Source organism: Pseudophryne corroboree, chromosome 11 (genome assembly GCF_028390025.1).
Source record: "Pseudophryne corroboree isolate aPseCor3 chromosome 11, aPseCor3.hap2, whole genome shotgun sequence".
Classification (NCBI taxonomy): Eukaryota; Metazoa; Chordata; class Amphibia; order Anura; family Myobatrachidae; genus Pseudophryne; species Pseudophryne corroboree.
Window position 1 is genome coordinate 162,118,776 of NC_086454.1, and position 25,623 is coordinate 162,144,398.

General features: G+C 45.2%; 1 protein-coding gene across 2 annotated transcripts in view; it reads right to left on the reverse strand.

Moving 5' to 3' along the window:
• The window catches only part of LRP5 (LDL receptor related protein 5), a 317,788-nt gene that overhangs the window by 12,472 nt on the left and 279,693 nt on the right, over nucleotides 1–25,623 (reverse strand). For both annotated transcript variants that reach the window (XM_063945049.1, XM_063945050.1), the window contains exons 16-20: nucleotides 22,201–22,410; nucleotides 12,614–12,739; nucleotides 11,906–12,142; nucleotides 11,256–11,366; nucleotides 8,387–8,623 (exon numbers count right to left, since the gene is read on the reverse strand). In XM_063945049.1, the coding sequence (XP_063801119.1) occupies nucleotides 8,387–8,623; nucleotides 11,256–11,366; nucleotides 11,906–12,142; nucleotides 12,614–12,739; nucleotides 22,201–22,410 (921 nt within the window). The remainder of the gene's footprint in view (nucleotides 1–8,386; nucleotides 8,624–11,255; nucleotides 11,367–11,905; nucleotides 12,143–12,613; nucleotides 12,740–22,200; nucleotides 22,411–25,623) is intronic.

Here is a 25,623-nt window from a genome sequence, read left to right on the forward strand (position 1 = left end):
AGTGATTACTCCCAATTCTAAAAAAAAACAAAACTCTGACCCAAACACACTCTCTAACTACCGTTCCATTTCTCAGCTACCAGGTCCCTCCAAGCTACTTGAGAGACTTGCCTACACTCGCCTTACACACTTTCTTAACTCCCACAACTTATTGGACTCACTTCAGTCAGGCTTTCGTGCCTAAAACTCCACAGAGACGGCACTGACCAAAGTAGTGAATGATCTAGTCACTGCTAGATCAAAAGGCCATTACACACTACTTATTCTTCTTGAGCTCTCTGCTGCTTAGACACTGTTGACCACTCTCTTCTCATACAAACACTACAATCCCTAGGTCTTCAGGACACAGCCCTTACCTGGTTCTCATCCTACCTATCTAATCGCTCTTTCAGTGTTCACTTCTCTGATTCTACCTCCTCTTCTCTACCTCTATCAGATGGAGTACCGCAAGGCTCAGTCTTAGGTCCTCTGCTGTTCTCAATCTATACCTCATCTCTTGGTAAACTAATCAGCTCCTTCGGATTTCAGTATCATTTGTACGCTGATGATACTCAAATCTACCTATCCTCCCCAGATTTATCACCATCTGTATTGGCTCGTGTTACTGGATGCCTGTCTGCCATTTCATCTTGGATGTCATCTCGCCACCTCAAACTCAACATTTCCAAAACAGAATTAATTATTTTCCCACCAGCCAAGAGTAGTTACCCACCTGATATCTCCATAACTGTTGATAATGCGACTATCCACCCTACCCCACAAGCTCGCTGCCTAGGTGTCACCCTTGACTCTGAACTGTCCTTTGTTCCACACATTCAATCTGTCGCTAAATCATGTTACATGCACCTTAAAAACATATCCAAAATACGCCTTTATCTTACACAAGACACTGCAAAAACTCTAATCCATGCACTCATCATCTCCCGCATTGATTATTGTAATAGTCGCCTTACTGGTCTTCCCAAACATAGGCTCTCACCACTACAATCCATTTAAAATGCAGCTGCGAGGCTAATCTTCCTCGCTAGACGTTCTTTGTCTGCTGATCCGCACTGTCAGTCCCTCCACTGGTTACCGTTATTCTACCGTGTTAAATATAAAATACTTATACTTACATACAAGGCTATTAACCAAACTGCCCCATCATACATCTCCTCACTCATCTCAAAATATCTCCCTACCCGACCTCTCCGCTCTGCACAAGATCTGCGTCTCCTATCCACATGTATTACCTGTTCCCACTCAAAATTACAGGACTTTACCCGGGCTTCACCCACTCTGTGGAATGCCCTCCCACGCACAATAAGACTCTCCTCTAGTCTCCAAACCTTTAAACGTTCCCTGAAAACTCATTTCTTCAGACAAGCCTACCAAATTCCAGAACCCACCCACATAACCTTCAATGCTTCCCTATCCAGTTGCATCCTGTCTGTACAGTCCACATAAACTCACATTTTGTCTTCCAACATTGCTAGGTGATCAAATCATACAACCCATTAAGAACCCAGCAATCTGGTGGACCATTATGCAACAGGTAGCATCTATCCTTATGTATCAATGCCTATTTCCCTATAGATTGTAAGCTTGCGAGCAGGGCCTTTCTACCTCTATGTCTGTCTGTCTTTGCTCACCTTTGTTCTATAACTGTTGTTCTAATTGTAAAGCGCAACGTAATATGCTGCGCTATATAAGAAACTGCTAATAAATAATAATAAAATAAATACAGAACGAAGAGAGTGTGTCTTTCTGATGGCACTGGTACGATCCACGAAGATCATTACGGAATGGACTACGTCCAATGATGCATCTCCCGCAGAAAGGTCCAGCCCTTGGAAGGCTGGGACTACAATTTCTTTGTTGAGGTGGAATTCAGACACCACCTTAGGAAGTTAACCAGATTTGGTTCTGAGAACCGCTCTATCTGAATGAACAATCAGAAAAGGAGGGCAACATAATAATGCCCCTAAATATGAAACTCTTCTAGCTGATGCAATAGCCAGTAGAAAGAGAACTTTAGCTGTCAGCCATTTAAGATCCACTTACTTCAGTGGTTCAAATAAGGCAACTTGAAGCGCCTTTAGGACTAAACTTAAATCCCAAAGCACTGTAGGAGGAACAAAAGGAGGTTGGATATGAAGCATTCCCTGGAAAAAAGTGCGAACATCATGTAGGTTAGCAATTTTCTTTTGGAACCATACAGTCAATGCTGACACCTGCACACTCAATGAAGCCACCCATAGACCTTTGTCCATTCCTTCTTGAAGGAATGTTAGGACTCTGAATGACCTTGGGTCAAATATCCGGTCACTGAACCACTGACTATAGGCTTGCCATATTCGGTGATAAATGCGAGCAGAGGATGATTTCCTTGCTCTGAGCATTGTTTGAATTACCTGTTGTGAGAATCCTCTTGCTTTTAGGATGGAAGTCTCAAGAGCCACGCCGTCAAAGACAGTCGATCCAGGAGCTTGTAATAGCAAGGACCCCGAGACAGTAGATCTGGACGTTGAGGGAGTAGGAATGGAGCATCCATCAACAGCCTCTGCAGATCTGTGTACCAATGTCTTGTGGGCTAAGCTAGAGCTATTAATATCATGGCACCCTTTCCTTGCTTTACCTTTCGCATCACCCTGGTCAACAGGTTGAAACACATAGGCCAGACGACAGCCCCATCTTACTGACAGGGCATCTACAAAGGTCGCTGCGGGATCCTTTGTTCTTGACCCGTATGTGGGAACTTTGTTGTTCTGACGGGACGCCATGAGATCTATCTCCGGTAACCCCCACTTGTCTACCAGAGTCTGGTAGACCTTGGGGTGTAAAGCCCATTAATTTGCATGAATGACGGGTCAACTGAGAAAATCCGCTTCCCAGTTTAGGACTCCCGGAATGAACACTACGGACAAGGCTGGATGATAAAGTTCTGCCCACCTTAACGTGCGGCTCACCTCCTTCATTGCTTTTTGGCTGCAAGTTCCTCCCTGATGATTGAAGTACGCTACTGCAGTTCCATTGTCCAAGCAAATTTGAACTGGTTTCCCCTGAAGGATATCCTTTGCCAGAATGAGTGCCATATATATGGCCCGAAGTTCCAATATATTTATTGGCAGGCAACTTTCTTCCTTGGTCCACTGCCCTTGGAAGCAACTTCTTCCTGACACTGCTCCCCAGCCGTAAAGATTGGCATCCGTTTTGTTCAGATGGAATGTCTGTAGCCACCAGGCTAATGACCTCCTTACACCCAGAGGAAGGACCACAGTCTGTGTTTTTATTGTCTGATGTAACCCATTTCATTTGGAAAGGATCAGACGTTGTAGAGGCCTCGAGTGGAATTGAGCATACTCCACCATGTCGAATGTCGGCACCATAGATTCCATCACACGCACTGCTGCGTGAATGGATACCCTCTGACTGTGTAGCAGCTCCTGGATTCTCAACTGAATTTTGGATATTTTGTTCAGAGGTAAAATTACTCTCTGAAGTCCCGAATCCAACACAGCCCCCAAATGAGTCATCCATTTTGATGGAACCAGGGACGACTTTGCCCAATTTATGAGCCAACAATGTCTCTGCAAACAAAGTACTGTCTATTGCAGAGGACACTGAATCAATTCCTGAAATTGCGCCAGGATTAATAAATCGTCGAGGTATGGAAAAATCCTTATCCCATGCTGACGGAGATAAGCCACCATTATCACCATAATTTTGGTGAACACTCTGGGAGCTGTGGCCAGTCCAAATGGTGTGGCCTGAAACGGAAAAGGTTGCTGGAGGATAGCAAACCTGAGATAGCACTGATGGGAGAGTGCTATAGGAAAATGTAGGTAAGCATCCTGTATATTCCAGGGATATCATAAAATCCTCCGGCTTCAAGGCCAAAAGTCTCCATATGAAAACGAGGCACCCAAATGTACTTGTTCAGCACTTTGAGATTGAGTATAGGCCGGAACGACCCATTTAGCTTCTCGTGTAGAAACAGGTTGGGATAAAAACCGTGTCCTTGTTGCGTAGGAGAATCACTCCTGACTGAAGTAACTTCTGAACTGCCTCTTGCAAAGCCCTGGCCTTCATTTCCACTGAAGACGGGCTGGTACAAAAAACTTTTGCGGAGGGTGTTTCTTATAGGCAAATGCATAACCGTGAGATACTGCTTCTTGCACCCAGGCATCTGTGGTGAACTGCTGACAGATCTATGCAAAATGAAGAAGTCGGCCTTCCACCCTGGGATCCCCCAGGTGAAGCCCGTACCACGAGGCTGATGGCTTATCTTCTGGCTTGGAAGCCGGCCCTCTGTTAGCCCAATGCTTTTTAGTCTTACCAGACTTGTCAGATTGAGACTGTTTGCCATACCCCTTTCCTTTTGCTTTTCCTTAAGTCCGAAAGGGCCAAAAAGCTGGAAATCTAGGCTTGGATTTGTGTGTGGAAGGAAACTTCATCTTCTTGGATTCTGCTTCTGACTCCAAAATACTGTTTAATTCTTCACAAAAAATAATATCTCCAGTTAAAGGCAAAGACTCCAGAACCTTCTTGGATTCTGAGTCCGCTTGTACGTATCAAAACCCATATCCAAGGCTGCATCTTCCATAAAAATAGCCGCCTGTTTCATATGTGCAATATGGGATTTTTGCTCTCTAGATGCCATTGAAAGATCATTCTCTAATGCATCAGGCCAGGATGCCACTGCTTTTGCCATCCAGGCTGAAGCCATGGATGTTCTTACGATTGCCTCAGACAAGGAGAAAATGTTTTTTAAAAAAACATCTATTTTCCTATCCGTGACATCATTTAATGCTGTTGAAGGCAGAGGTAATGTAGATTATCGCACCAATCAAATGACATGCGTATCTACTTTGGGAGCCACCTCCCTTTTTAAACAGTCCCCAGCTGGAAGAGGATATTGGGAACTCCATTTCTTTAGAATTCTAAACGTCTTACTGGGTGTTACCCAGGCCTCTTGCATAATTTCAGTCAGCTGTTCTGACCTAGGAAATTCAGTCCTGTTTTGGGACGTTTAAACCCAGGTGCCATAGATTTTAACAAAAGCTTAGCTTCTTCCTCTAAGGATAGAATGGCTTTCATAGCACTAATTAGCTGAGGTATGACCACTGAGCTGAGACCTTCATCCTAGTCTCTGTATGCAGACCCGGAGTGTGAGGAGTCCTCATCCTCTGACTAGTCCCCATCTTAAACATGTGTAGACTGTGAAGATGTTGTTTCAGGTCTATGTGATTTACATTCCACCGGCCTTTCAGCCTGTTTTTGTTGAAAGGATGCAAACTCCTGGACTGGATGTGATAAAGCCCAGGGAGAATGTTGCATGTAAGGGTTAATAGGATAACCTATCCCTGGTATAGGAGCTGGCATTATCCGCTCAGCTATTCTGGATAATGTCTGTGCAAAAGTAGCCCATGGGGTTCAACTTGAACCTGTGCCTGCCTTGGATTATTAAGAAGGCTTTGGTGAAAACTAAAACAATTTGCACATAATCAATTTTGAACCAGATCCTGAGAGGTTAACCCAGCTTTGCAAGACAAACATGAAATCAGTGTTGGTGCTCCTATGAAGAGTGTATCCTCCTCACCCTTGCTTCTCTTAGACGTGATAAACAAATCACACACTTGTACACTACACAATTTGTTAACTACACAATTTGTGACTGAAATCACTTTAAAACTGGTTAAAGTGACATACAATCCGATCCCTCCCTGCTTTGCACCAGCATTGAGGATTGGAATACACAGAAACTAACAGAACTAGTAAAGTCAGCAATCACACTAGCAATTAGTCACAGGTTATACATTAGTATAATAAGCAATATGAGCACATAATCATCTAGATACATTTCAGGTATGTAGGAGAAACATATTACTGTATTACCGAATATAGGATTTTAAACGTTTTCAGTCGCACAGCGAAAGAACCAGCAGCACTAGTTTACAGACTCGTAAGCATCAGGCACTTATCCAAATACTCGTACTTAATAGTAGGTACTTAGTGCTGTATCACCCGGCTCAGGAGAGTGGGATACAAGGAGACTTCATCCCGCATCCAGGATCGATCAATACGTTAGTGAACACTGAGTGAATCCAGTCGCTAATAGTGTACACAAATGCCCCGTGAACCTACAGTGAACACAGACGCCCAAGTGAACACGGACGCTCCAGTCACACAGCCGCCTATGCTGCGACTGGGTCCTTTTAGATACACAGCGTCTCAGACGAAAGCGGGAAATCAGTTGATGGAGGGAAACTCGGAGGAAACTGGTCATGAACCGGGGGGAGCAGCGACCAGGGGAGCGTCTTACTCCCCACTGCTGACATCAACCCACACTAATCCCTTGAGCCTATGTTTCCTGGGGCCTAGCGCTGGTGCACCCGAGGTGGCAGCCACGTCAGCTACTGCTCGGCAGTCTCCTTCCCGAAAACAGTGCAGCTGTGTCTTGAGTCTCCCCCGCTAAGCGGAACAGACGCCTTACCTTCTCCCCGTGCTCAAGCCACAGCCTGGTAATGCCTGCTGGACTTGCTAGTACATCCGACACAGACGCCCGCCAAAAACAGCACTGTACACGTGGGTAAGTGTTGTAGCGACCCAGTGGAGAGTTGTTGGAGCAACTTTATCTATGGTGTGCGTAGACTGTTTTTAGAAAACTCACTCAAAAACGTAAGACTATAAAAATAAATTAAATAACAAGCTTATGGCTGCCAAAATCAGCAGCCCAAAGATCGTGGTCCGGCTCCTGCCGCACCAACAAAAAAACTGAACTGCCAGGGCCAGGAGGCGGGGATATAGGGGACTGGCCCGTTGCATTCTGGGAGGCCGAAAGCTTTGATCGTTGGTGCCAATCCGCTGACGCTACCTCATATCCCCAATGTTTATCCTGTGGATAACCTGTGGACCTTGCAGGAGAAAACACAAGCTGGTGTCAATTTAGCTTATTAAAAAATATATAATCACAACGTAATGTACACACATTTATTTCAAACTGAACGCCATATAATACTTAACTTTTGAGTTTCTGTTAAACAAACAAAAAAATAACGATTTTGCCCTTACAAAACTTTGGATGATAGTCACTGACAATAATTCCAAAATAAGCCCTCATAGATTCCATGATATTAATAAAATAAAAAGGATTATTCTATGTACAGACAATGTGGCAGACCATTCAAGGTGAGCATCTTTAGGTAACTCGAGAATGTGTATTATACATCACTATTGTACCACTGATCACCAAGCACATAAGGCAGTCACCTAAACCTAAGAGAGGAAATGTTAGGCTTCCCTATAACTGGCTGTGTGATGCAGACACACAAACAAACATGGCGAGGGGAGGAGGATGTTAGTAACGGCTGCACTCCTTGATAGATGTGTGAAACGGCGCTAAGTAATCAGAAAATGACCATGAAGGGTTATTAGCCTTAACAGTGAAAAATGGACTTACACTATATAACTGTACAAATATGTTGGATATATAATTGTGACAAAAAATGCTAATTTTATATCAAATATATATGATGAGAAGGTTTAGAACAGCTATCCATGAAGACATATTTAATTACATTTCCATGCCTAGTGGCAGCTCACCTTGCGCATTTATCTGCCAGTCACGGTAGGCAGATTCTGCTTCCACCACCATAGGCTGTGAGAGGTTTCGGCCTTCTGTGAGGAAACGCACAAAGCCATTTCGCTGGCTTCCGCGCTTAATTTACTCTGCTCCATAGTGTTAATCAAACACCAGCTCATTGCTTACCATTTGGAAACCATTAAAAAAAAAACCATTTAAAGTATACAGGGGAACTGCTTTTTTTTTTGCAGACAGTTACCTCATCTCTTGTTAAACAAGGCGGCATTATAGAGATAAAAACAAAAGGTGTAATTTGATGGGAAAACAAAGAAAGTGAATATGGAAGTTTGTGTCAGACAGTTTATGTGAAACCAAGGCCAGGACAGTGTTTAAAGCTTAGCAGAGTAATCCATATGACTCAATGCTTTACATTTTATAGGATCACGTTTCAGCTGATCCTATATTCCGACTTTCCAGCTGCCACGGCAGATTCTTTAGGAGCTACACAAGCAGAGTCCCCCCCAGAGCACATAATTACAAGAGTCCCTATCTGGATTTGCTTGTTTACCACAACAGACCTGTTATTAACTTAGCCCCCGATGTTGGGAGCTGTAATCAAAAACACGTCTGAGGAGGCTGGCACAGAGGAGCGAGGCCAGATGCTTCATAAGCACAGACTGTAAGTATTAATTGTCAGACAGAAGCTACTGTGGGATGAATTCCAAGTTTAGACTAAGGGATACATGGTTCTATATAAACTCATACTTCAATATATAACAATGTAAACTTTAAACATCAAATATCTGCAAGATCCAAGCTTACCTGTGTAGGTGCCAGGCTGCGAATTTCTACTTGTTATGAAGTTGAGAGGAACATGGGGGGTTCCGCTGATGTACTCATGAGGAAAAGGACCGTTCGGTCCAGTGTACCTTTGACACACGACTCTCTGGCACACAAAATAGACCCCGCCAAATACAAAGACTGACAGAATAATGCCAATGACTGGTAATATCGCACTGCTATGAGAAGGGGTCGCCTCAGATGGGGATTTATTCAGTTCTGAAATAAGAGCAGGATACGGTCATAAGCAGGCAAATAACTGTACAGTCCATAGAAGACCGGCAACTAGACCAGCCATCAGCAAAACACACCTTACAAATAGAGTTATATCTACGGGAGATGTTAGCTGAAATGTTCCCCAATCGGATCTGCCCTAATTTGGTGCATGTCCAGCATTACATTATATATACTTATATCTACAGTGATTAAACTGGAAAAGTAGAAGATGCATTATGCAAAGTATAAGTGTAGTGCTTGGTAACTGTGCAGTCAAAGCAGCACAAAGAGTGAGGATGTATCATATTGCTCCACTTCCACTAGCCACTGTCTCTCGCACACTTTATGGGCAGCCATCAGAGATACATGCAGACCTGAATTAGAGTTGGTCATATCTATGTGGCTGTAGCACCCATATACATCCACTTGTTACAGTGGATTTACTGATCACTTTCAGCAAACAAAACAGATGGGTCTCTGCGTACATATAACCCTGCATAGTCAGGTACTCCAGCTACATGCATGCATGCAGAACACTGTACCTATGTGCGAGTGCCCAGTCACTATCCAGTTAGAGCCATGCAGAGGTGCGTAGAGCTCTTAAGCTCTCATAGTTGATTATACTTGCAAATGATTGGCCCAAACACTTGTGCAGTGCAAAATTCACAAGGTCCGCCCCTAAATTGGACTTGCATACAAACGGGTCAGGGGGCCCCGTGTCCTCTCTAGGTAGCAGCAGGGTAAGCGTATTGGTTCTCTGCCAGAGTCTACTGTGCATGCACAGGTCTTAAGAGAAATACTGCGGTAGCCATTTTCACTGACATTTCTCTACTGCATATGCACAATAAAAACCAGACCCCAGAAATGGCTGCTGTGCTCTTCTCCCGGTGATATGTGCAGCGTGGCTGATGTGGGACTCAGAGAGCAAAGTATTGAAAAAAAATGGGTTAAGGTATGCACCACTGCATGCAACACTGAATCAGGCCCAAAATCTCCATCTAGGTCCATCTACACATAGATGCATACAAAATGCATGGCAACGTAATTAGGTGCTGGAAACATTTCTTGGAGCGTCTTGTCTATGCTAATATTATAGAGTCATGCAGTTGCTGCAGTTCCTTGGTGCTAATCTCCTGTTTCACCACATCCCAAATGTAATGGAGAACTTGTGACTGCGGAGACCACTGAAGTACACTGAACTCAATCATGTTCCTGGAATCAGCTAGATATGATGCACTCTGTGACTGGGAATGCTATTCCGCTGGTGGTAAATAACAAAACTCTAGTCAGCTGTGGCTTTTAAACAATGCTAATGGGTGACAAAATAATCACTGCTCACATCCTTAGACTTCCATAACCAGCCCGACACAAGGAAGCATGGATCCATGTGCTTTATTCTACGCACAGATACGTAGAGCACGTTAAGCAATAACAGAAAAAAATTATGAAAAAGAAAACTTGGTACTGCAATAATCAAACTTTATTTAATAGCCGAAAGCAAAGTCCAGATAGCACTTTAAAAAAAAAAAAATACCGGTATTGCTTATGGTATGTGCACAAAAGGTGAAGTCCTGAAATATGGTTAATCAGAATAACCCTGAAATGCATGTGATCACAATAGTTCTTTCAGAAGTATAAAAAGTGTGGTGTCAATAAATTTGTTTTTATAATACTATCTCTTCTGGATTATACACCTTTATTGCAGGGGCTTTGGGCCGCCTTCCAGCAACATCCAAACAGCCACTTGTATGTGCTGAAGATCTGGGGAGACAATCACACTCTCTTACCTTGTAGCCACTTAATGGTTGGAGATATTATAAAAAATATAAAAACTTTCCCTGCTTATCGATACCACATTGTTTAGTTACATCTCTGCTACTGTGATCACAGATTCATTTTAGCGTTATTCTGGTTACTTAACTAAATACAAAAATGTACCCTATCTTTTTGTGCATATACCATAAAGCATAATTCTATTTTTCAAAGTGGTACTGAGACGTCATGTTACCAGGGGAAATCTCCAGTCCCTTGATTATTGCACACTTACTAATTCTTGCTTTGCGTTTCTTACTTTTTGTGTTACTTTTCATACTGTAGCCTCAGTTTCCTGTTTGTAGCTGACAGGAGTGGGATACGGTATGTGTTTCTGCTGCTGTGACTATCCACTACAAGGCTCAATGTGCTGTGTGTACAGGGTTACCCTTCTGCATAACACTGCTGCAACATATGGTTATTGCAGTTACAGTCACCTTAATGTCAGTCTGGCCATTTTCCCCTGGCCTCTCACATTTTGCCCACAGAATTGGTGCTCACTTGATGTTTTTTTTTCACAACACGGTTGATAAATTCCAGCTTGCTGTACTTCAAAATATCAGATCAGAAGTTTCTGAGATACTCAAACCACAATGATTGGTATCACAGACAAACTCACTTGGATCTTATTCACCATCCTGTTTTGAATGAACAATAACTGAACCTCTTGACCATATCTGTGTACTATGCACAGAGTTGCTGCCATACTATTGGCTGATTAGATATTTGCATTAAAGAGCAGCTATACAGGTGCACCTAAAAAATTGCCCGAGTATTTTGTCATTATTTTAATGTATAGTGCCAAATGGCTAAAATTACTCACCACACATGATCTCATCAGAGTTATCACTGCAGTCTGGGAAGGTGTCACAATGCTGCTTTGTCATGACACACTGGCCGTTGTCACAACGGAACTGATTATGTAGACATACCGCTGCAATACAAGAGCAGACATTTACTTTAAATTACTTAACCACCTTAAATGTCAGGGACTAAACATGGTGGGCTGGGCTGTCTAGTTCTCCACCAGACTTAGAGAAATCATACTTATCAACCACTTAGATGGCTCATACAGGAAACCTAGACAGAGGATAAGCATGTGCAGGCACAGCCACAATGCGCTTTAAGATATTTATACTGTATTATTACTTATTTATTAAGTTACTTTATCTTTGCATAGGTATCTAAAGCAAAGTAATAATAAATGTTGTCTTTTGTTTAATTATCACTCCCCACATACTACCAAACTCTAATTAGGGGAGATGCGGATAGTCACTAAGCTCAGATCAGTCAGTCAGGCTGAACGGAGGTGGGACATACCTGAACTATGGCTGGTTTTCCCCAGCATGAGAAGAGTCAGGAGTGTTTAGCAAACACACAATCACTTCTTTTTCCTTTAAACTATCAGTTCTGTTACACAATACCCAACTTGTGGACACTGTAGGCACTGTAACAGAACATGTATCTCCTTACATTCACAATCCAGCTCATCCGATTTATCCTGGCAGTCATACTCTCCATTGCACTTCTTGCGGGCATCGATACACCGCCCTTTCTCACACTGGAACTGATTGGGAGAGCACAAGGGGCAGTTCTCCTCATCACTCTTGTCCTCACACTCCGAGTAGCCATCACAGCGCCAAGACAGAGGGATACAGTCAATCTCACCGGTGGCGCAGGAGAACTGTTCTGGAGAGCAAGTTGGAGGCTCTGTGCAAAGACATTTATTTATTTTACAAAGTCATCTCGTCTTTTAGCAGTACAAGTATCCCATATCCAAATATTCCAAAATACGGAACATTCCAAAATACGGAATTTTTTTAGTGAAACAGCGATAGTGAAACATTTGTTTTCTGATGGCTCAATGTACACAAAAGTTGTTTAATGCACAAACTAATTAAAACTATTGGCTAAAATGACCTTCAGGCTGTGTGTATAAGGTGTATATGAAACATAAATGCATTCTGTGCTTAGACTTAGGTCCCATCACCATGATATCTCATTATGGTATGTAATTATTACAAAATACAGAAAAATCCAATATCCAAAATACCTCTGGTCCCAAGTATTTTGGATAAGGGATACTCAACCTGTACTGTATATTGCAACAATACTACTCTACATACACGGTAGTATAATTATATAAGAAAGCAAAGCAAGAAATGTTTTCACAATAGATACCTCCACACGTTAGCAGGTTCTGCAAGAGAACGAGATGCACGGGGCAGGAACAGCGAGGGGTGCCATCTCCTTTGGCAATGCAGATATGGGAACAGCCTCCATTGTCGCGAGAACATGGATGTGTAGCTGAAAACATACAATCTGCTGTGAAACATTTGGTGTATAATTCTCTGCATAACAAGATCCCACAGGTTGTGCACAGCTGACCAATACAGTTCTATTTCTTGCCAATACGTGCACTAATATATCGGTACACGTTAAAATGAAGTTAGCAGTTATTTATTCCATCAGACTGGCAAACAGAGCCCAGACACTCAGTCGTAAAAACATACAGGTTTTCTTGGACAAGGAAAAGTACTGGCATAACTCACATCTACAACACAAATATGCAAAGTACCTTTCTAAGATGGCCACATTCTGTAACATGACGGAGGGTGTATATGGACCTAGGCTATAAAAGGCCTATTTGGGTGTGGCTCACAAGCCAGCCCTGTATAGATGTTCCTCTCTGTATCTAGGAGGCGACTACATCGAACTGCAGTGTAATGGTGCTGGGCATACGTTAGTGTAGGGACTTGCAGATAATCAGGTTTCCTTGACAACGGGCTGCAAGCTTAAATGTTCTGAACAAAATATAACAAATTCCCATTTTATTTGCTACATACACACATTTGCAGTATAATATTGTTAGCGCAGAAAACAAAAAAGTATTTCTGGCTTATATAGATCTCACTGATCTGAGCCCCTAATTTCCCAGGACAATGCCACGTTTTAAGATTTTCATGCGTATCAGATTTATTTTCCCCCCGCAAACCATAAAAAAAAATAAGAATTTACTTACCGATAATTCTATTTCTCGTAGTCCGTAGTGGATGCTGGGGACTCCGTAAGGACCATGGGGAATAGCGGCTCCGCAGGAGACTGGGCACAAAAGTAAAGCTTTAGAACTACCTGGTGTGCACTGGCTCCTCCCCCTATGACCCTCCTCCAAGCCTCAGTTAGGATACTGTGCCCGGACGAGCGTACACAATAAGGAAGGATTTTGAATCCCGGGTAAGACTCATACCAGCCACACCAATCACACCGTATAACTCGTGATCTAAACCCAGTTAACAGCATGATAACAGAGGAGCCTCTAGAAAAGATGGCTCACTACAGCAATAACCCGATTTTTTGGTAACAATAACTATGTACCAGTATTGCAGACAATCCGCACTTGGGATGGGCGCCCAGCATCCACTACGGACTACGAGAAATAGAATTATCGGTAAGTAAATTCTTATTTTCTCTAACGTCCTAAGTGGATGCTGGGGACTCCGTAAGGACCATGGGGATTATACCAAAGCTCCCAAACGGGCGGGAGAGTGCGGATGACTCTGCAGCACCAAATGAGAGAACTCCAGGTCCTCCTCAGCCAGGGTATCAATTTTGTAGAATTTTACAAACGTATTTGCTCCTGACCAAGTAGCTGCTCGGCAAAGTTGTAAAGCCGAGACCCCTCGGGCAGCCGCCCAAGATGAGCCCACCTTCCTTGTGGAGTGGGCATTTACAGATTTTTGGCTGTGGCAGGCCTGCCACAGAATGTGCAAGCTGAATTGTACTACAAATCCAACGAGCAATAGTCTGCTGAGAAGCAGGAGCACCCAGCTTGTTGGGTGCATACAGGATAAACAGCGAGTCAGATTTTCTGACTCCAGCCGTCCTGGAAACATATATTTTCAGGGCCCTGACAACGTCTAGCAACTTGGAGTCCTCCAAGTCCCTAGTAGCCGCAGGCACCACAATAGGTTGGTTCAAGTGAAACGCTGAAACCACCTTAGGGAGAAACTGAGGACGAGTCCTCAATTCCGCCCTGTCCGAATGGAAAATCAGATAAGGGCTTTTACAGGATAAAGCCGCCAATTCTGACACGCGCCTGGCCCAGGCCAGGGCCAACAGCATGACCACTTTCCATGTGAGATATTTTAACTCCACAGATTTAAGTGGTTCAAACCAATGTGACTTTTGGAACCCAAAAACTACATTGAGATCCCAAAGTGCCACTGGAGGCACAAAAGGAGGCTGTATATGCAGTACCCCTTTTACAAACGTCTGAACTTCAGGGACTGAAGCTAGTTCTTTTTTGAAGAAAATTGACAGGGCCGAAATTTGAACCTTAATGGACCCCAATTTCAGGCCCATAGACACTCCTGTTTGCAGGAAATGTAGGAATCGACCCAGTTGAATTTCCTCCGTCGGGCCTTACTGGCCTCGCACCACGCAACATATTTTCGCCAAATGCGGTGATAATGTTTTGCGGTTACATCCTTCCTGGCTTTGATCAGGATAGGGATGACTTCATCCGGAATGCCTTTTTTCCTTCAGGATCCGGCGTTCAACCGCCATGCCGTCAAACGCAGCCACGGTAAGTCTTGGAACAGACAGGGTCCTTGCTGGAGCAGGTCCCTTCTTAGAGGTAGAGGCCACGGATCCTCCGTGAGCATCTCTTGAAGTTCCGGTTACCAAGTCCTTCTTGGCCAATCCGGAGCCACGAATATAGTGCTTACTCCTCTCCATCTTATCAATCTCAGTACCTTGGGTATGAGAGGCAGAGGAGGGAACACATACACTGACTGGTACACCCACGGTGTTACCAGAGCGTCTACAGCTATTGCCTGAGGGTCCCTTGACCTGGCGCAATACCTGTCGAGTTTTTCCCAACGGTTTATAATCATGTGGAAGACTTCTGGGTGAAGTCTCCACTCTCCCGGGTGGAGGTCGTGTCTGCTGAGGAAGTCTGCTTCCCAGTTGTCCACTCCCGGAATGAATACTGCTGACAGTGCTATCACATGATTTTCCGCCCAGCGAAGAATCCTTGCAGCTTCTGCCATTGCTCTCCTGCTTCTTGTGCCACCCTGTCTGTTTACGTGGGTGACTGCCGTGATGTTGTCCGACTGGATCAAAACCGGCTGACCTTGAAGCAGAGGTCTAGCTAAGCTTAGAGCATTGTAAATGGCCCTTAGCTTCAGGATATTTATGTGAAGTGATGTCTCCAGGCTTGACCATAAGCCCTGGAAATTCCTTCCCTGTGTGACTGCTCCCCAGCCTCGCAGGCTGGCATCCGTGGTCACCAGGACCCAGTCCTGAATGCCGAATCTGCGGCCCTCTAGAAGATGAGCACTCTGCAACCACCACAGGAGGGACACCCTTGTCCTTGGTGACAGGGTTATCCGCTGATGCATCTGAAGATGCGACCCGGACCATTTGTCCAGCAGGTCCCACTGGAAAGTTCTTGCGTGGAATCTGCCGAATGGGATTGCTTCGTAGGAAGCCACCATTTTACCCAGAACCCTTGTGCATTGATGCACTGAGAGTTGGCTCGGTTTTAGGAGGTCCCTGACTAGCTCGGATAACTCCCTGGCTTTCTCCTCCGGGAGAAACACCTTTTTCTGGACTGTGTCCAGGATCATCCCTAGGAACAGAAGACAAGTCGTCGGAACCAGCTGCGATTTTGGAATATTGAGAATCCAATCGTGCTGCCGCAACACTACCTGAGATAGTGCTACACCGACCTCCAACTGTTCCCTGGATCTTACCCTTATCCGGGAATCGTCCAAGTAAGGGATAACTAAAATTCCCTTCCTTCGAAGGAATATCATCATTTCGGCCATTACCTTGGTAAAGACCCGGGGTGCCGTGGACCATCCATACGGCAGCGTCTGAACTGATAGTGACAGTTCTGTACCATAAACCTGAGGTACCCTTGGTGAGAAGGGTAAATTGGGACATGAAGGTAAGCATCCTTGATGTCCCGAGACATCATGTAGTCCCCTTCTTCCAGGTTCGCAATCACTGCTCTGAGTGACTCAATCTTGAATTTGAACCTCTGTACGTAAGTGTTCAAAGATTTTAGATTTAGAATCGGTCTCACCGAGCCGTCCGGCTTCGGTACCACAACAGTGTGGAATAATACCCCGTTCCCTGTTGCAGGAGGGGTACCTTGATTATCACCTGCTGGGAATACAGCTTGTGAATGGCTTCCAAAACTGTCTCCCTGTCAGAAGGAGACATCGGTAAAGCCGACTTTAGGAAACGGCGAGGGGGAGACGTCTCGAATTCCAATTTGTACCCCTGAGATATCACCTGAAGGATCCAGGGGTCTACTTGCGAGTGAGCCCACTGCGCGCTGAAATTCATTGAGACGGGCCCCCCACCGTGCCTGATTCTGCTTGTAAAGCCCCAGCGTCATACTGAGGGCTTGGCAGAGGCAGGAGAGGGTTTCTGTTCCTGGGAACTGGCTGATTTCTGCAGCCTTTTTCCTCTCCCTCTGTCACGGGGCAGAAATGAGGAATCTTTTGCCCGCTTGTCCACGAAAAGACTGCGCCTGATAATACGGCGTCTTGTTGAGAGGCGACCTGGGGTACAAACGTGGATTTCCCAGCTGTTGCCGTGGCCACCAGGTCTGAAAGACTGACCCCAAATAACTCCTCCCCTTAATAAGGCAATACTTCCAAATGCCGTTTGGAATCCGCATCACCTGACCACTGTCGTGTCCATAACCCTCTACTGGTAGAAATGGACAACGCACTTAGACTTGATGCCAGTCGGCAAATATTCCGCTGTGCATCACGCATATATAGAAATGCATCTTTCAAATGCTCTATAGGCAATAATATACTGTCCCTATCTAGGGTATCAATATTTTCAGTCAGGGAATCCGACCACGCCAACCCAGCACTGCACATCCAGGCTGAGGCGATTGCTGGTCGCAGTATAACACCAGTATGTGTGTAAATACATTTTAGGATACCCTCCTGCTTTCTATCAGCAGGATCCTTAAGGGCGGCCATCTCAGGAGAGGGTAGAGCCCTTGTTCTTACAAGCGTGTGAGCGCTTTATCCACCCTAGGGGGTGTTTCCCAACGCACCCTAACCTCTGGCGGGAAAGGATATAATGCCAATAACATTTTAGAAATTATCAGTTGTTATCGGGGGAAACCCACGCATCATCACACACCTCACTTAATTTCTCAGATTCAGGAAAACTACAGGTAGTTTTTCCTCACCGAACATAATACCCCTTTTTGGTGGTACTCGTATTATCAGAAATGTGTAAAACATTTTTCATTGCCTCAATCATGTAACGTGTGGCCCTACTGGAAGTCACATTTGTCTCTTCACCGTCGACACTGGAGTCAGTATCCGTGTCGGCGTCTATATCTGCCATCTGAGGTAACGGGCGCTTTAGAGCCCCTGACGGCCTATGAGACGTCTGGACAGGCACAAGCTGAGTAGCCGGCTGTCTCATGTCAACCACTGTCTTTTATACAGAGCTGACACTGTCACGTAATTCCTTCCAACAGTTCATCCACTCAGGTGTCGACCCCCTAGGGGGTGACATCACTATTACAGGCAATCTGCTCCGTCTCCACATCATTTTTCTCCTCATACATGTCGACACAAACGTACCGACACACAGCACACACACAGGGAATGCTCTGATAGAGGACAGGACCCCACTAGCCCTTTGGGGAGACAGAGGGAGAGTTTGCCAGCACACACCAGAGCGCTATATATATACAGGGATAACCTTATATAAGTGTTTTTCCCCTTATAGCTGCTGTATTTTTAATACTGCGCCTAATTAGTGCCCCCCTCTCTTTAACCCTTTCTGTAGTGTAGTGACTGCAGGGGAGAGCCAGGGGAGCTTCCCTCCAACTGAGCTGTGAGGGAAAATGGCGCCAGTGTGCTGAGGAGATAGGCTCCGCCCCTTTTTCGCGGACTTTTCTCCTGCTTTTTTATGGATTCTGGCAGGGGTTAAAATTCATCCATATAGCCCTGGGGGCTATATGTTTTGTATTTTCGCCAGCCAAGGTGTTTTTATTGCTGCTCAGGGCGCCCCCCCCTAGCGCCCTGCACCCTCAGTGACCGAAGTGTGCTGAGGAGCAATGGCGCACAGCTGCAGTGCTGTGCGCTACCTTGGTGAAGACAGGACGTCTTCTGCCACCGATTTTCCGGACCTCTTCTGTCTTCTGGCTCTGTAAGGGGGCCGGCGGCGCGGCTCTGGGACCCATCCATGGCTGGGCCTGTGATCGTCCCTCTGGAGCTAATGTCCAGTAGCCTAAGAAGCCCAATCCACTCTGCACGCAGGTGAGTTCGCTTCTTCTCCCCTTAGTCCCTCGATGCAGTGAGCCTGTTGCCAGCAGGTCTCACTGAAAATAAAAAACCTAAAACTAAACTTTTCACTAAGCAGCTCAGGAGAGCCACCTAGTGTGCACCCTTCTCGTTCGGGCACAAAAATCTAACTGAGGCTTGGAGGAGGGTCATAGGGGGAGGAGCCAGTGCACACCAGGTAGTTCTAAAGCTTTACTTTTGTGCCCAGTCTCCTGCGGAGCCGCTATTCCCCATGGTCCTTACGGAGTCCCCAGCATCCACTTAGGACGTTAGAGAAATAAACATAAGTATTTTATTAGCAGATATTTATATAGCGCACACATAACAACATGGCACTTTACAGAGAATATGCAGTCTTTTACATCATTCCCTATCCCAATCTATAGTCCATTCCACATGTACACAATAGTAATAATTTTTTACTCATGGGTCAGTGTATACGTAGAGCACAATAGTTTGTATTGGTAAAGGTCTGACTTTTATTTTATGTAGTCGTCACTGCTTGGTACAGCCCACCATTAGCAGTGAGGTGGTCAATGCTAGTACGAGAGATCACTGTGGTGGAATATGTCCGCAAGCTTGATGGCATGTGCCACTAGGCAGACATAGATCAGGAAAGGCCGTCACGTTGGGAGAACGGGAAGGGGGATTAGGCCCTTTAAAAAAATATATACATATACAGTAAGAGTACAGCAGTGCTCAGCGAGTCAGTGAGCGACCGTTATCACTTCAGGGCACCCTGCTAGCATAGCGACAGCAGATAATTGGAGTCAGATTCATCTCTGAAGAAGCCAGAAGTTGTAGCAAGGAAGATTGTTTGCATTACAATTTGGCCTCAGATGAGCAGAAAGCAACGGATCTGTTCTATTCATAAAAGCACTCACCAGAACAGAGGTAGTGGTGCCGGGTTTTACTATTACTACTCTGGCCAGTCGCAAGGCCTCAGACCCGCATTGCAGAATCTCCGATAACCAGACCGCTGGAGATTCGTTATCGGACGGTAACACATGCGTCTGTGATGTTATCACGGATCCCATGTGTTATCGGCCAATAACGGGTGATTTACCACACTGTAAAAACAGACAGTAATTGGACAGCATGATAGCATTATCGGGCTAAAAAGCCCGTTCTTAAGGTGCATACACACGGAGAGATTTTGGCTATGAGAGATTTTGACTAACTTTTCCCTTGAACTGGCAGTAGGAGATTTTGACTAACTTTACCAGAGATTTTGTCTAACTATGCAAGAGATTTTGGCTATGGGAGATTTTGGCTATGGGAGATTTTGACTATCTCATTTAAATAAGGGGATGAGTGTCATATATAGGACGATTTTACAGGGTGGCTGGTATTTAAATAGCTGAAAGTTAAAAAAAAATTTTGCGTGGGGTCCCCCCTCCTATGTAAAACCAGCCTCGGGCTCTTTGAGCCAGTCCTGGTTGTTAAAATACAGAGGAAAAAATGAGTAGGGTTCCCCTATATTTAGACAACCAGCACCGGGCTCTGCGTCCGGTCCTGGTTTAAAAAATACGGGGGACAAAAGACATAGGGGTCCCCCGTATTTTCCAAACCAGCACCGGGCTCCACTAGCCAGGGAGATAATGCCACAGCCGGGGGACACTTTTATATTGGTCCCTGCGGCCGTGCCATTACCCCCCCAACTAGTCACCCCTGGCCGGGGTACACTGGAGGAGTGAGGACCCCTTAAATCAAGGAGTCCCCCCCCTCCAGCCACCCAAGGGCCAGGGGTGAAGCCCGAGGCTGTCCCCCCCATCCGTGGCCCGGTGGATGGGAGGCTGATAGCCTTTCAATAGTAATATTGTTCTTTACAGGAGGCCTACAGGTCCCAGCAAGCCTGCCCCAGCATGTTGGCACTTGGAGAACCACAAGTGCCAGCATGCCCGGACATAAAGGGCCCGCTGGCACCTGTAGTCCACCTGTAAAGAAAATATAAAAAAAAAAAACACAACACATTCTTCTAAAAATCCTTTATTAAACTGGGTCTTCACCTGGGGGCGGCGGCCTTTAAGCTCTTTTGCATGGCCGCCGCCTTCCCAGGGCTTCCGGCGTCTTCACCTGGGGGGCGCCACCTCCCCAGGGCTTCTGGGGTCTTGCTCCGGCGTCTTCACCTGGTGGGCGGCGGCTGCTAAGCTCTTTTGCATAGCCGCCGCCCATCCAGGACTTCCACGACGTCTTCACCTGGGAGGCGGCGGCCTTTAAGCTCTTTTGCATGGCCGCCGCCTTCCCAGGACTTCCAGCATCTTCACCTGGTGGGCGGCGGCTGCTAAGCTCTTTTGCATAGCCGCCGCCCATCCAGGACTTCCACGGCGTCTTCAGGAGCTCTTCTCCGCTCCTCCTCCGCCGTCGGACTGACAGCCGCTGCCTCGCGCTGACTTATATAAGTCAGCGGGAGGGGGCGGGGCGATGACGCGGCGAGCCGTGATTGGCTCGCGGCGGCCATCTTGAATTTCAAAAATGACGCTGAGGCGCCATTTTTTAAACTGGTACCGCTCCGCTGCCAAACTCTGCAATAGAAAGGTAAATTTCCCCCGCCCGCACCGCTGCCGCAACCCGCCGCCGCCCGCACCGCCGCCGCCCACACCGCAACCCACCGCCGCCCACACCGCCGCCGCAACCCGCCGTCGCCCACACCGCCACCGCAACCCGCCGCCGCCCGCACCGCCGCCACAACCCGCCGCCACAACCCGCCGCCGCCCGCACCACCGCCGCCTGCACATCGCTATCGCTGGGAAAAATCGCTGGCCTCTTAAAGTGTTAGCGATTTTGACTAACTTTTGCAGCGACATAGCCAAAATTGACTTGCCTGCACTGACTATTTTTCCCAGCGATAGCGACCTAGCGGGGACGCGCATCGCTATCGCTGGCTGTGTACACACGGAGCGATCTGCACTAACTTTCTGAGCGATTTTGACTATATAGTCAAAATCGCTCAGTTATATCGCTCCGTGTGTATGCACCTTTACCGTGCAGTAAATCACTGCATCTAATAGGATACCGCCCATAGCCTGAAGGAAAGTTTCTACTTAGACTGAGAATCACTTGAATATCCATGTTGCTTAGCACTTTCTCCAAGAAAATGAAATATTCATGCTTGCATTTTATTCTCAGCTATCTACAGTCTGAAGTAGTTCAACAGTGCTGGGAATTTCATATACAAAAATATACTATATTGGTAATGACTTATGTCACTTTATTTTGGCAAAATGATTTATTTTGCCTCCTCTTACATGAGAGCTGCGGGAATAAGCTTAACTGGTTGGGTAACACTGCAGTGGGCATGAATTACAATAAAGTACAATATTTAATTTTCTCAGTGCAAAATGTAACTCTTATTTCACAAACTTTACCAAGAGCAAACCTCAACCAATACACCAACATTGTACAGTAGGTGGCTGGAGCATAAAAGATACTTACTTAATTCATTCATGTTAAGAGTTTCCACAGCGTGAATTCCAGTGAGGTGGGCTATGCGGCCTTGAATTCTTGTCCTTTGGAACCCACTTGTTTTTTCTACCCTTTCAATCATCTGCTGTTGTCGATCAATCCAGTATAGGTGATCTCCAAGGATTGAAAGTCCCATTGGCTGGAGGATATTTGAATCTTGCAAAGTTATTCTATTTGCTCCTGCAAAGAAATAGCACAATACATACAAGAAATGTTTTGTATGTGACAAAACACACAAATGTTTGCCTGTGTGTTTGTGCGATCCCCTCTGACCCACATGGTGTAGCTGTAACAATGAATGCACTGTGAAGCACCATAACATCTTAAAATTGCACAATAAGTACAGTATTTGAATTCCATAAAACCTGCTTCAGCGACAACACAGAGGTGGAAAAGTAATAGCCTGTGACTTGCAGGCATCTGCGAAATTCCGGCGTCTGCCCAATGTTTTAAAGAGGCAAACACTTTAAAGGCAAAACCAACCTGGTTATTACATTCCTACCAAAGTGTTTATAGATGGCAGCAAAGGACAGTACCTGTCACCCTTCCTGGAGACACGGACATCTGTTGCTTAAACCTACATTGAGCCAATTGTATGGTTTGCTTTACTTTTAAATGCAAATACCATTACCTTCCTCTGGCTCATGCTTGCCATATATAAGGTGGGTAAATCCTCAACGCCGATCAGATATCAAAAGCGCTGCTCGCCATCGAAGACTGGCAATCCGTCGAGGAATCGGATAAAAAACTGCATGTTGAAAATCCCTGACTCGCTAATTGTTTGGAATCTGTGAAACGAGGATTTCCTCAGTGTCGTAATTCCCCAATCCCCCAACCCAGTCATTGGGTAGAATGGGGAATTACACCAATTCTCCCCAGATGTATGGGCCCCCTTAAAATTAAAGCGGAGCATACACTATACAAGTATCTAGCATAGCATCGGTCCAATCTACGTGATTGGAATGAAAATCTGGTAATGGATTAGAGCAAATGACAAATCGATCAATTGCTCCCAAACACTGAAAAATGGACAAAACTTGTTGTTCAGATAAATTGGTTAAATCCATGATTTAAATTTGTATGAACAATAGATTTTGTTCACGGTATAAAAACATTATTGGAAGGCTTTCACCAATTTGCATACAAAACAAAGAAAATGTGTTTGATTAAATTATCACAGAAGGGTATGCAATTGAGTATTCAATTGCGGGCCGTTTTCGCCCGTTTTTAAGGCATTTTCGCCAATGTCTATTCACCTTCTTTTTTTTTTTTTTTGTGAAAATGGATTGGCAAAAAATGCCTTGAAATCGGTTAAGATGGCCCGTGTTTTCGCCGGCGCAGGTGTGAAAACACATAGATCCGCCGATCCACGTTTTTCACTGCTGCCGAATGTTTCGCCTAGGCGAAAATCCGGCCCTGCAGTTGCATAGGGCGAGTCCCAATTCGCCCTAAAAATAGCGAAAAGATCTGTTTTTTTTCACCTAGGCGAAAAAAACGGAGCTAACTGCATACCCACCTTAATATTCATGTCAAGATACATATAATGGAAATATAGCAATTTAACATCCATATATACTTGAGTATAAGTCGACCCGAATATAAGCCGAGGCACCTAATTCTACCACAAAAATCTGGGAAAACTTATTGACTCGAGTATAAGCCTAGGGTGGGAAATGCAGCTCTAGCCGTACACAGCCCTCAGTGCCAGATATGCCCTCATACTGCCAGATATGCCCCCACAGTGCCAGATATGCCCCCACAGTGCCTGATATGCCCTCATGCTGCCAAATATGCCAGATATGCCCTCATGCTGCCACATATGCCCCTCATGCTGCCACATACCGTATGTCCCTCATGCTGCCACATATGTCCCTCAATGCTGCCAGTTGTGCCCTCATGCTGCCAGTTGTGCCCTCATGCTGCCAGATATGTCCCCTCATGCTGCCAGATATGCCCCCTCATGCTGCCACATATGCTCCCTCCCCAAGTGCCAGATATGCCCCACAGTGCTGTTACTTACCCCGCCGTCGATCCCGCGCTGTCTTCTGGAGGGACACGAAGCGCACAGCGCGCGCCTCTCCTGTGTCCCTCCTGCATCTTCGGCGGCCGCAGCGGGTCTATTAAAGGAAGTGCCGGTTCGTGATCAGAGGTCACGAACGGGTACTTCCTTTAATAGAACCGCCGCTGCTGCCGCCGGAGATGCAGGAGGGACACAGGAGAGGCGCGCGCTGTGCGCTCCGTGTCCCTCCTTCACACTGCTCTGCCTCTGCCTGTCACTGACTCGAGTATAAGCCGAGGTGGCTTTTTCAGCACAAAAAAAAAGTGCTGAAAAAGTCGGCTTATACTCGAGTATATACGGTAACTCTCTCCACATGATACGGTTAAATGAAAATGTACAACAGTACATTTAATTTGGTTACCAAAAAAGGTAAAAACTAAATACATTCTTTATTTATTCAGATTTAGAGATATTAACTCATAATTCCGTTTTATAATAAAATTTAGCATGCTCATCACCCACTTGCTGATTCCATTACCCCAGTATGGTGATTCTGTTGCTTTATAAAAAAAAAAAAAAAAAAAAAAAGTGCCCAGGTTGCAGAAATGGTCATACTTTGCCAAATTTATGTAGATGTATCCCCAGGATGCCCCCTTCTTGCAATAAAATTGTGAAGATCGAGTTAATTCTGGAGGCTGAATTTATAAATGTTGGACTTTGAAAGTAGCTGATTAATCAAGGATAACAGACACAAGATAGCACCTTTAGCTATTTTGCTAAAATTTTAAATGGGGTTATTGTGGGCTGATGGGTTATGATAATGAATAGAGTTTATTACTGTGAAAAGGTGACTCCATTACCGGTAGAATTGCCCTTAAGCAAACAATAGTTAATAGAATTAAAAATAAAATTGAAATCGTTCTTTAATAAGATGTTTTGGAGCATAGCTTCCCATACAAAGTCAGGCGACAGTCGCTGATGAGCTCCCAGCAATTTAGGTACACTAGATATATCTGCTAGACTGAGGTGAATGGTTTATTGCTGCAGTTGCTATGGTGAAGCTCGGGAACTTTGCCAGTAGCTAGAACCATGTCCTATGGTGGCAGTGCTTACTTCTAACCATATCATACATATCACTAAGCAATAGGGTTGGTTTAATTCTTCTGCAAAATGTACTACAGAGGCTGGACACTATGCGGACACTCAAAAATATGTGTAATTCCCTGCCAAATAAAAGGTTAAAACTCAGATCACAACTAAGGTGCGGCAAAAGACACAAATTTTAAAACGTCATCATGAAGAGCAACTTCTGCTTAGTGGGCCCACCAGGATTTATCCCGGAGAAACCATTTAAAAACGGGATGTGTTCAATCTACCTACAATCAAAATCCTGA